This window comes from Mytilus edulis, chromosome 3 (assembly GCF_963676685.1).
Source record: "Mytilus edulis chromosome 3, xbMytEdul2.2, whole genome shotgun sequence".
Taxonomy (NCBI): Eukaryota; Metazoa; Mollusca; class Bivalvia; order Mytilida; family Mytilidae; genus Mytilus; species Mytilus edulis.
In genome coordinates, this window is record NC_092346.1 from 69,794,856 (window position 1) to 69,808,841 (window position 13,986).

The following is a 13,986-nucleotide window of genomic DNA, read 5'->3' on the forward strand; positions in this document are numbered from 1 at the left end:
TGTTTGGTATGAGCCAACTTGAAGGGTTTGTGTTGAAGACCGTATAATAAGACCAATAATGGTTTACTTTTACAACTTATGACTTCAATGGAGAGTTGTCTCATTGGCATTCACACCACATCTTCTTATATCTATATAAGACATATTATACATGATTCTGATAATTTTTTATCGGTCAAAATCAAAATTTACAAATAAACCATATACATACATAGTTATCTATGTGATATCTTTAATTATTACATTGGTTGCAATGAATTACGTAAGATTTTTACGAACCTTGTCGGCGTTTTGGATGAGAGGAGCTTAATGATGGACTTTTCTAAAACAGTACAGCAATTAATAATTTGAAGATTAATTTACTGTGCTTATACAGTAACCTTTATGGTATTACAATAGCAATGACTTTAACAGTTTACCAAATTGCAGTGTGAATTCTTCTCCCATAAACTGATCAACTGGTAAAATATTTTAACAGATTGCTAGCGAAAGGTTGTTAGTATGAAATTGAGTTCTGTGGAATAAGAAGTTATACTTACCATCCAGGAGAAGAATTTTAACTGCAATTTAGTAAACTGTTTTAGCCGTTGCTATTGTGATACCACAAAGGTTACTGAATAAGCATAGTAACCAAAGAAAATTAATCTAATTCATTTTATTTAAAATAGTGCTACATTGTACTTTAAGGATAAATTTACATTGAACTAGTGAAATTTCTTTAGAAATGAAATATACATGGAGTTCACGCTTAGTGACAGCAGATGCTAACATTTGAAAAGACACTAACAGATTTTCACTGTATTGAACTATGGTATTGGGTTGCAGTTTTAGAAATAACATCCAAAGAAGCATAAATGTACACATAATAAGAATATGCAATGCAGTCTGTTTAACGGAATTTTATAAATATTGGCGCCTAAAGTATTTTTTTCATGGATTATAAAATAGTTTAATGAAAAATCTTGTTCAATGCATTTTGACAGATTGTAATCCAATCAGCGAATTAAACACCTTTTTCATACTGTTGTCATTCACTACAAAGGTTCAGGTTGTGGTTGTCACCTTACATAGTAGTTGTTAATAAACAAAGCACAAATCGTCTATGTGTTGTACATTTTCATTAACACTTTAAAATAATTTATTTTTATAGGAGTATGATAACTCTTTGTTAATAATCAATTTAAAATAATCATACCAAAGAAGAAAGTTTAATTGATACATTCTTAAGAATAAATTATTTTCTATTTATTTTATTCCATCTCAATATTTTACTTTCTTTCGTTTCATCAGAAGTTTATTATGTTAAGTCAGTCATTAAAAAACATTTATTTTTCTGTTAAGACGTATTCATTTTGTTTTTCAATTGTATGTATATTGCATGTTGTTAATAGGCTGGAGGATCGTTAGAAATGTTTATGACAGAAGATCAGAAGAAGTATTACAAAGCAATGAAGAGAATGGCCAGCAAGTCACCACAGAAGTCTATTCCTAGACCTGATGTCAGTGTAAAAAGAGTGTTGCCCTCTATTAGTGCTTTCTCGGCTTATCTACTTGGTTTTCCGTCTTTCATTGTTTGATTGCTCTGAATGCACATTGTAAAATGTCTTTCAAATATCGTTTGATTTCATATAAAAATTACTGAAATAAATTGATGTATTTAAGCCTAACAACTGAAAATGGAATAACTGAGTAGATAATTGCTTCTAACCCTGTGGCTTCAGTCTTTGTAAAGCTCAATGGGGTCTTTCTTTGTGTGCTGGACCATTTACTGATGGAATAAAGTATAGCATCAGATGCAAATATTTATGTTATAAAACAATATTTTATAAATATGCTATTGTAATTTCTTATTTGATAAATAAATATGATTCTTTTCATATCATAAGATGAGTTAAACTGCTTAGATCTATACTTAAATCAGTGAATGGTCCAATTATTAGTAAGCTGGTTTGTGGTTTGGTACTATCATCATCACATATTATCCAATGTTAACTTCTTTACTTCAGGCTGGAGGTTCTCTAGAGATGTTTATGACTGATGACCAGAAAAAGTATTACATGGCAATGAAGAGAATGTCATCAAAGGCACCCCAGAAATCAATTCCTCGGCCAACCGTTAGTTTTTCTCACTGTTGAATCACCAGAACTTGGAATGATTTTTGAGAGAAAAAAAATTATCTCCCATTTTCAACCCGCACTAACAACTGAATGTTAATGTAAAAAAAAATCCAGATTGAATGAAACCGGCATGCAAACCATTCTTTAAAGGAAACCCGAAATTTTATTATTAAATTAATTCACATGTTTTTATGTCTTCAAAGAACGCATTCAGTTTTACATTTGAACTGGGTTAAATGATTAATTAAAGAATAAGTATAAATTCATTTTTGTCCAAAGTATTGAATTGATCACATATTTATATTAAAAAAAGCTAGAAACTGTTAAATTAAACTCAAAGTAAATTTTTTTTTGATAATTGTAAAAATTTAAATGAATCTAAGATTATTTGTTCTCATCTTTCTGCGAATGCTATAGCTTTTCCTTTATAATTAAATAATCCTCCTGTTTGAAAACCAAGTCTGGTTGTTTTCAATAGGTTTTCCTTTTTATATGCACCAAGCACTTTTATATGGTTATGACCACCTTATTAACACTTTAGCTTAGTTTCCAGTTGGTGCAGATCTCGGATAGTTTAGTATCTGGACGTTGCCTGCTATACATCCATATACATTTGATATTCTTCACTCTCAGTAGAAGTTTTGTCGTACATGTTCAAAGCTTTTGATTTTTTTTCATCTTTGTTTCAAGATGTAAAATGTATAATTGATACTAAATTGTAAAAACAGAAGCCATTCCTACCTCTAAACAGCTGAATGAATCTTAATAACATTTTTATGACCTCTGATATTTTGTGAATATATACCCATATTTGCTTTTCATTAAAAAATGTTAGCATTTATCGTACCGAACAAGAACTTTACAATATCTTCGAAAAGGAATAAGCACTTGGCATTTTAAAAGGAAGCTTAAATACATGACACATTCATTAAAACTGGCTAATATCAATCCTACCTTTACCTCATATTGTATTTGCTGATATACATGTACATTATTTTTGCCTTCCCTTATTTCAAAATATGATGTGTGTTGCATTAACTAATATGCGGACACAGGTGAGGAACCTCCTCTAAGTTTTAAGCTAGTTAATGTTAGTATTGAGAAGCACAATTTGAAACATCATGTCGTTCAAACATGTCAGAAAACAAGAGTACTTTCATGCAGGTTACTTTCGAATAAGGGTTCCGGACAACTGTATTATTATATGGAATATTTATAAGTATCATTGGTTGTAGAAAAAAATTATTTAGAATTTGAATTGATAAAAAAAAATAAACGATAGGAGTAATGCAGCTGTTTGTTAATATATACTTTCAAATCTAGTTCTCGAATACTCCAAATACGATAACAACAAAATAATCAAGGCTAATGTAAAAATAAACAATGACTAATCGTTTTTAAGTATAAGTATATAAATTAATAAGCACCATACTAGTTGATTTTTGACAATGATGCATTATGTATTATTACATTTCTTCAAATGTTCGTTTAGTTTAAGACAAAATAATGCTGACATTTGAGTTACAAAACACGGAAGGCTAGGTGGTTGAATCGATTACACGACTTATTATTTTAACTGTTTTTTCTATAAAATAATAAAACTATTTAGCTTTGAACATTTCACGACAATTATTCCATGGAGCATGTTTTGTGGTGATTGTAATTTCATATTTCTTTTCCTTAAGTGGGATACCACAAACTTATGAGAAATAAAAGTTAAATACTTTTGTTGTCGGGTTAAAGTGAAATGAGGTTCAATGCCATCATACATTTCATTTGATCATGATACTTCATCACTATTTGTTAAATACTTGTTAGTATATCACAAATACAAGTTATATATCATTTGTACTTATATACCTTTGTGTTGTATGTTGCATGTTTACAAATTTCTCCTAATATTTTTTTTAAAAGTTTATACATAAACATAACTCTCACTTTGAACTTTTTGTAATACAGTCAACCCTGTTTTAAAGGACCACTTAAGGGAGAGAAAAAAATGTGGTCTCTTAAGATAGGTGGTATTTTAATACAGGTTTAATTTATATGAAATGTACTACAAAGGGATCTAAAAATGGTGGTCTTTTAACAATGTTTTTTGCTTAATACGGGTGGTCTCTTCAGCAGGTTTGACTGTATACCCTTTTCCAACCATCATTTATATGTTGTGCCTCACGTGATTTGTACTTCATTAATATGGTATCGTCTATAACTTATGATTCTGTGTGTATCAATATTATTATTCTTTATATATTAGGAAATTGAAATATCACTTCCACTTTAATGTATAATATATCAAAACAGAACGTTTAATTCGGCACTCATTTCAACAATAAATAGTTGTATCATAACAAAAGATGCGAGAGGATCCATAAATAATAAACAGCATACCATAAAGAGCACACCCAAAAAAAGACAAACGTGGTCTACAACGAAACAAATAAATATATTATTTAAGAATTATGTCAATCTTAATAAGTCATCCCTTGTTTATGAGTTTTGAACAGCGGTATACTACTGTTGCCTTTATTTAGACAAAAGATTTTGAACAGGAATTTATTTACTAAGTGCTGTTTTTTATAACAAAAGTTATTCAGTCAAATCAAATAACCTGACAAACATATTAATATAAAAAAGAAGATGTGGTATGATTGCCAATGAGACAACTGTACACTCTTTTAAGCATTTTTTTCATCATACCGGAGAAAGGAAGAGATGCGCCAATGAGTGAGCAACACAACAACACAAATTAAACATGCAAGTTATAACTCAAGAAAATTCAAAATCCCCCACTGGATATAGATAACAAATTACCGGATACAAATAATATACTATTACAGGAAATCAATATTTTATCGTTGCAGAAGCTTCGTCGGTTTATTAGAGTACATATTTGTTCAATCAATTCCAATTCCGATACAAGGTGCATAATATTTCTGTGATACAAATAGTCAATTCCATTTCATATCAAGAATGTCATTGCTATCATGTGTACATCTGTCTTTTTGTTGATAGTTTTTATACATTTTTCAGTTTTGGCCATTAGGAAAGATGTATGATCTGGTAACTAATCAAGCGTTTGATATTGGAATCATGATTGTGATTATGTTAAACATGCTTACAATGACACTAGAACACCACAACATGACTGAAACGTTTTCGACCGTTTTAATATATATAAATATGTCATTCATCGTCGTTTTTACCGTAGAATGTGTGCTCAAACTTTTAGCTCTTCGCTGGTTTTACTTCAAGATTCCTTGGAATGTATTTGATTTTGTTGTAGTTGTTTTATCCATATTAGGTGAGTGCTTTTAATTTTACATTTTACATTTTACATTTGCATTTACATCATATGCATTGCTTCTTTCACATACAGGTTTAACGGACTTATATACCATTGCTGGGACATCAGCCTATTTATTTACTGTTGTTATGTTTTTCTAGAATCAACGCATCTGAATTAAGAAGCTGAATTCGGCTCCCAAATTATTTAATATATTTCCTTTGTATATTTAATTCATTTAATTAAATATACTAACAAAAGAAAATTAACCAAAAACTCAATACACCAAGGAAAATTCTAAACGGATAGTCCCTTATCAAATGGCAAAATCAAAAGTCCAAACACATCAAACGAATGGAAAAACAACATACTTTTCTTATGCACATATATATAGATAACACTTTGTTTTATAGCTAGCTAAACCGGTCACTTGTATGACAGTCTTATAGAATTCAATTAATTTAACAACAATGTATGAGCATAACAAAGATAAATAAGTGAAAATGACAATAATTGGGGTACAGCAGTCAACATTGTGTTATGATCTTTATCACTATAAAAAGGAACAAAAGTCAACAAACAAAAATGGCATATAGACACTCTATAAACAAACCACATAAGCAAAATTGAAAGCCAAGAATACAAAGAAAAAACCAAAGTACATTTATACAATGGCGGAAGGTATGACCCCAATTTAAACATAAAGTACTTGTATGTACAACATGTATTTCTTTAAATATATTCACTAAATCATAAGTCAAGTTTGCTAGTATTGTTTCAATGCATGTATATATGAATTTAGTTTTTTTTTCAAAAGAATTAAAATGTATTAAATTCAAATGCGATAAATTGAATGGGTCTACGAACATGACATTGGTATATGTGTAGTTCCTGTAATTTCCTGAAGACAAGCATCAGCAAACAAAAATGGTATAAAAAAGTTACCAGCAAGGTTGCAATCTTATTAGCATAAATATGTTTGCCGCAAACTTACTGCAAGATTTATTTGCATGGTAACATAGTTGCTGCTAGTTTTCTTTTGTAAATTTGGCATTGAAAGACATCTTTAACCAATATAAATGAATGTGTATACTACAAGTTTGCCAAAAAAAATCTATAAAAAATGCACTTTAGAGCTTTTTTTACACGAATAAAATTCCACGGAGCAAACAAAGAACATCGATACTGAGAATATTAATAAAGTTTAAAAGTATATCTGGTATGAAATAAATTCTTGGAAAATAATAGTAATATTTGAATAAACTTTATGAACAAAGGTTGTTTTTTCTTTTGCAGTAAATATATTGTATATACTTGTTGAATCTAATAATTACTCTTTTTATTAGGTGTTGCAATCAAGGATGCTATGGAGGCTTTACTTGTACCACCGACTTTACTTCGTGTAGTAAGAGTCTTCCGCGTTGGTAGAGTTTTACGATTAGTTAAATCTGCCAAGGGTATTCGAACATTATTGTTTTCATTGGCCGTTTCTTTACCTGCACTTTTCAATATCGGCTTATTGCTATTTTTAGTGATGTTTATTTATGCAACGTTTGGAATGAGCTTTTTCATGAATGTAAAACATACTCATGGCCTAGATGATACATTCAATTTTGAAACATTCGGGCGTAGTATCATTATGCTTTTTCAAATGTGTACATCTGCAGGATGGAGCGATACCCTGGCAGGTTTAATAAATGAAAATGTAGGGAATAAAACTGACGATTGTAATCCAAATGCTGATCCACCAAACTGTGGTTCTTACGGTATTGCTGTTGCTTATTTAGTATCTTATCTCATTATTAGCTTTTTAGTGGTTGTTAACATGTATATTGCCGTCATATTGGAAAACTTTAGTCAGGCAACTGAGGACGTACAACACGGATTAACTCCTGACGATTTTGATATGTATTATGAAAAATGGGAGCATTATGATCCGAATGCAACTCAATTTATTGATTTGGATAAATTATCGGATTTTGTTGACTATTTGGAGGAACCTCTACGACTTCCTAAACCAAACCATTTCCTGTTAGTTAAACTTGATATTCCAATTTGTGATGATGATAAAATGTATTGTAGAGATATATTAGACGCATTGACTAAAAACTTCTTAGGTTCGGAAAACTTAGATAATACAGACATGGGAGTTAATCCGTTACAACAAGATAAAGCAAAAGTGGAATATAATGTTGTCAGTTCAACCATGAAAAGACAAGTAATGAATTATGCAGCAAGGGTCATTCAAAGAAGATGGCGGAAATATCAACACGTAAGAGGGGATTTACCGCCTCCACCACCATCCTACAACGAGGCGACTCAAAATGTTTCTCAGGAAGAACAAAAGGATGAACAAGCAGAAAATGATATAGAAATAGTTATATCACCATCAGAAAACAGAACAGTAGAATTAGGACCTGACAGTGACGTAGTTGCGTGATCAGAAATGAATTCCTTTTGTACAAGTTCATTAACTTGTACAGTTATACTTCAAACGTGTGTCAATATGAAATATAACAGGAATGCTGGATTTCTTTTTCGTCATGCGGTGATTGTGTTTTATGCAGTGTAGATAGATAATTTACCAAAATACGTGAAATGATTGTCAGAGCAATTAATTGGCATAAATTATACTCATACACTGAACGTCTTTCCATTAGCCTGGTTCTGGGATGCAATTTATTAATTATTATGTACATATTTTTTTTCAAATTTTAACTCTTATTTGCAACTAAATAACGTTAAATCTTAATATTCTCAGAACTGATTTCTGTTACTGCACGTAAGTCACAGTATATACAAGAGCCTTTTCCCTCAAAATCCTATTTAAAAAATTAAAAGAGATTATTCTAACAAACAATACATGTTGTTCCTGATGATATAAAATATAAAAGTTAAAATACTATATACAATGTAGACATTAAATCCTTTTACTGCTTTCTTAATATTAACATTATCTTTAAAAAATAAGAAGATGTGGTCTCACTACCAATTAGACAACTCTACATCAGACCAAACGACATTGAAGTAACTTGCTATGTTTGCGAAGCGATTCAACTAAGAAATCAGCAAATTAATCTTCATTATCTGGACAACTGCATATTTTTAATGACATGACTTTTTTTGTATTTCCTTTCATAAAGCTTTAAGCAATAAACGGAGTTTGATTTGTGACTTTCAATTTTTTTGTTTTTGTTTATAGAAACCAGTTCTGTGAATTTCTATAGTAGCATTAGTTGCAACTTAAATGCTTATTGACGTTTCAATATTCATCGAATGTATGTCATGTTTCAAATAACTCTTACTTAGATGTGTCTTATGTTATAAAATGTTAGCTATTTAACAAATAGATACTTTTTCCGTTATATAAGATAAGGATTTTTTTTAGCTTATATTATTTTATAACTAGTGGAATTGTTGTTTGACTGAAATCAATATATAAATGAATATTGTCTTTTTTTATATATTCTTCGCCGTTTTCAAAATAAAACCATTCAGCTTGAAACGGTCAGAAATCTTGTGAAGCTATCTTTTAAAGTACGTGCTGTATGCCAAGCTCTAAATTTGACAATATATCGTCTTACCGTGACTGCTTTCTTTGTATGAATTTTCTTGCAAGTGTTAAGGTTGTACATAACAATGATATTAATATTAATAGTTGGTGACAAAAATGCTCAGATACAGATGCTCAATTAATGTTTCAACTACTGACGTCTTACAAAGTCAAAGTAACATGATACGCCGATAGTTACAATGAGAAGGGGCTAACAAAAACCTTTTTTCTTTCTTAAAATGATTATATTGATTCATGAAAAATACTTACAAAATGGTTTCAACTTTTCACTATATCTATTCAATATTGATTTATTGTTCAGAATGTGTCTATAAAATACTCATCAACGATACCAGATTTGATTTTTTTTTACTCCAGACGCCCATTTCGTCTCCAATATTGAGGAATTTGAGGTTTTTTCAAATATGTAATCGCCCGTTTGCGTACCTATAACCTGAAATACAAAAAATTGTCAGTCCGATTAATACTCCAATGAAAAATGGCAATTTCAACATCAAGAAGAATTGTTAATACAATGATAAGGCTGGATTAACATACGTTACCATGTATAATCATCTTTTTACATTGATCGAAGTATGCAAGCTTTAGAAACGGAAAAAGCATCGAATGTCATTATTTGATTTAATTTTTGGTATGTTAAAATTTCCAATTGATACCCGTACCGAAATGTTTTTAGAAAAAATATATCAATCAGCGTTGTAGATTAATTGCAAAAATATTTATCTCGATCGTATGTTTAATTTGCTTATTTTGAAGGATGGTTAAACATATTTTTTCTAGTATCTCCTGTTTTTAATGAAATATACCATTCCTACAAGATAATGATGGAAATAAATGTGGGTTCTCTTATTTGTTTTACTCGATTAATAGGAAGTATACGCTTGCAAGAAAATTTGTCCAATGTGAACTGCAAGGTCGTGATACTCGTACAAAATGAATATTTAATTGAATTGTACTCATAAAATGTTTCTTGTTTTCAATTCTTAACTTTAAATATTTATATATTTATTAATAAAAAAATCTATAAAAAAAATGTTTCTTTCTTTTTTCCGTCCATGATTTATGGTATTAATTTAGATTAAAAATTTTTTAAAAAAAAACAAGTTAATATAGAGGCATGTTTACCAAATAATGTCGTACGTAATAGTATTATTGATAGATTAGGTGTTTAGAATTTCTCACGTGTCACGATTTCTAGAAATAAAAATGCAAATTTAACGAAAACAATTTATTCATATTTATGCAATGACTAGTGATAACAAACAGGTTTATATTAATAATGATAATATAAAAGTGTAGATAGATAATAAAGCCAGTTCCTAACAAGAAACCAAACATTACACTAAGTTCATTATTCTAAAGAGTAGTTTTTCGTTAAAAACCTCAATTTCATTTAGATTTTAACCTTAGTGCTTGCCATATTTTGCCAGTTTTATTTTACTCTGATCTTCCAATGTAAATAATTTTCACATTTTGATTTTTATTGTTTGTATTTTCTCTGTAAGACCCATGATTTTTTAAACTTTAATCCAATGCTAAAAAAAAATTGAAGGCTTGAATTTTATCTATCAAGATTCGATAGGATTTGATTTATTCGTATTTTTCATGACTTGTAAGTCTTGAGTTTATAATTTGTTTCTATCATATAAAATGTATTTGAATTGAATTTTGAAGTTCTCCTTATTATTAAACAGTCATATTATATTACATAACTTTCAAAGATATGCTATGAACGAATGTGATTTTCTTCTGTTGTTATTTTCTAACTGTGATAATTTGTTATATATTTATTTAACCACATCTTTTTGGGGTAAGCGCTATAATACAATTTGTTCTTATCCTTTGATTTTAGAGAATTCCACTTATGAATGTTCCTGTCATTTTGTATATCATTTATAGATATTGTTAGTTAAATTTATTAATACGATGATGCCTAAATTTTTTAATAACGCTTTTCAACCAGCAGAGAAACGTCTTTGTCGTTAGAAATTATAATGAAAATACATAAACCAATAAAAGAGAAGGAAAAAAGTTCTACAAATAGAGCTCTGATTATATGGTTTCGTTGGAATTTACGACATTTAAGGATTTCGTAGGTTGGATTTTAAAAAATGAGGAGTGAAAAGTGAAAGTTGGACAAAACTTCAACATTTGTCACTGGGGGTCAATCACCACTTTTCTTTCCAACTGTATGGTTTCTTCTACCATGGTCTTTTTTTATCATCTTAACTGAATTGAACTTAACTTAACTGTTATTTCCTTTGCTTTGCTACGAAAATTGAGCTTTTGATATATTAATTGGTATGGCATCACAGTCTGTTAACCATATAAACTTCTGTTAACTGTATGAATATATGTATTTGTTTTTTTGGCCAAATTAATTCTTTTAAATGTGTTATAAATATAGCCCCTACAAGTTTTTCATCAATTATTGGACAAGCTTCTGAGAAAAGCTGGTTATTAATGAATTCTGATCATTTCGAAAGACATAACAGCCACCTTCATACATGTTTCATGAAAAGGATGCGAGAAGCGTAAGATTAGTAGTCCAGCACAAATATTAAAAAATTGTCTTACGGATATATTAAAATGAGGCAAAAGTTCAAAAAAAATATTTGGATAAGGTTACATAATGTGTTTCTCGAAATCCGAATACATTTTGAAAATATATATCAATTAAAGGGCGACTATCGTATATGCAAATTTTCATTTTACTTTGTACATACTAATGAAGATACTGCTCAATAAGCACAATAGATTATATAGTATTATTAGCACTTTTTATGAATGTGAGAACTTGTATGTCTGAAAAATGGACGAATAAATGGTAGAACCCGTTTACCTAATAAAAAGTTGTCATGTACAAAGCAAAAAAGCGATGCATGTACATGTTAACATGACCAAAAATATCACTTAAAGTTCCTATGCACAAGGGAAATATAGGATATACATTACTGTTAAAATCTTGAAATATTCACACCACCAAGATAAACACTTAAGCTTTTCTAATACAGATACGTTGAATTGATACTTTTTTCTTAATAGACTTCACTGCAAAGAGTTGTTGCAACTAGTATTATGCATTGTATCAACGATCTCCATACTCCACCCATCAATATGGTAAAATATCACAAATGCTAATGAATAACAATATTACATATGTGTAACAACTTTACAAATAATAAAAATTATAACATTCCCCATGAAACACCATTTGCCATAAAATTTATTATATAACCTATGTTAAATGTTGCAGAGAAATTAAATTTCTTGTATTTGTACGTGTTAAACTGTGCTTTTTCATCCAATGCACATTTTTTTCTATTTTTATTATATATAATCGTCACTTATGAAAATATTGTTTATGGGCCAGTTGAAACTATTTATTTCGATATCTTTTTGGTAATAATTATTGGTTTTTTTTTTTATCTTTGGCCCACTTATTCAAAATAATCAAAAATAAGGGTTATTCCTATCAGAATATACATGTACCAAAATTTTATGAAATATTAAATATGAATATATATTTTTATTCGAAAAGAAGTAAATCTTGTGTTCATTGTTTTTAACAAAAATTACAGATAAGAACTTTCAACTGGCCTCTAATGTATAAATCATTGCGAAAATATGTTAAAATAAACCAATAACGTGTTGTCATTGTGACATGCTTTCTTATCTACACCAATGCATTTTGTATGTGTACAAGTATCTGACATACTTCTTTTTTATATATATAATTAATAATAAATGCTCAAAAATGGTATGGAAAGATTGAAGCTTTCAATGTGATGAAAAGATGTGGAATTTTATGCACATTTAAACAATTTGTCAATTGTCATTTATGCTTTTGTCATTTCACATTGTTCATTTCTTCTGTAAATAAATTTATTACACAATAAAAATGATTTTAACCAACATGATATACTTACTATTGAAGATACCTGATGTTAATAGAGTTCCTGACGTATGTCGTCAATAGAATTGAGAATGGAAACAGGGAATGAGTTAAAGAGAACAAAGCTGTCTTCGGACTAGAAAATTATATATAATGTCCATTAAAAAGACAGTTCTTATCGTCTTGGGAAGTAAAAGATACAATTTGAACAATGAGTAGTACATCATAAACACGATTTTAATAAATATATAAAGAGAACTCAGACTTTTAATAAAGACATTCCAGACAGTCCGCGCGGTGTTCAACATTGAGAAATGATAAATTGGGAACCAATTTGAACGATAAAAAAGTAAAATCCAAAAAATATTGAACTCAGAGGAAATTTCAAAACGGAGAGTCCATATTCAAATGGAAAAATCAAAAGCTAAAATGCATCAAACGGATGGATAACAACTCATATATCGACTTGATACAGGCATTTTCTTATTTAGAAAATGGTGGATTCAACCTGGTATTATAGATAGATAAACCTCTCACTTGTATGACAGTTGCATCAAATTCCAGTATATTGACAACGATGTGTTAACAAAAACAGACATAATAGGTATAAATGTCAAAAAAGGGATACAGTCGTCAACATTTGTGTTATAATCCTAATCACTATAAAACAAACAAATATGTAACAAAGAAGCACAAAAAGGCTTATAGACAAGGCACATTAGCAAAAAATAAAAACAAGAATACAAAAATTTACAATAGCACAATAACGGGATTTATAAGTACAGAGCCATGTCATATGCATTAAAGAAAAACAAAAAGGCATATAGACACAGCACATTAGCAAAAATGGTCGACAAGAATACAAAAATTATCATAGAACAATAGCACAATGACGGGATGCATAAGTACAGAGCCACGTCATATGGATTAAAGAAATTAAAGTCATATAGAAAAAGCACATGACCAAAATCAGAAAAGAATGCAAAAATTATCATAGAACAATAACACATGACGGGATTTATAAGCACAGAGTCACGTCAAATGGATATCACTGAAAACAGACTACACAGTAAAACTAATATCCATAAATTCAAATTAAAGAATATGCATGTGA

The 13,986-nt window shown here is 29.4% G+C and overlaps 1 protein-coding gene across 3 annotated transcripts in view; it reads left to right on the forward strand.

Moving 5' to 3' along the window:
* LOC139517278 (sodium channel protein para-like) overlaps positions 1–12,892 on the forward strand; it is a 111,012-nt gene extending 98,120 nt beyond the window's left edge. For all 3 annotated transcript variants that reach the window (XM_071308175.1, XM_071308177.1, XM_071308176.1), the window contains 3 exons: positions 1,392–1,499; positions 5,151–5,421; positions 6,750–12,892. In XM_071308175.1, coding sequence (XP_071164276.1) covers positions 1,392–1,499; positions 5,151–5,421; positions 6,750–7,843 — 1,473 coding nt within the window. In that variant the 3' untranslated portion in view covers positions 7,844–12,892. The remainder of the gene's footprint in view (positions 1–1,391; positions 1,500–5,150; positions 5,422–6,749) is intronic.
* Positions 12,893–13,986: the final 1,094 nt, after the last annotated feature.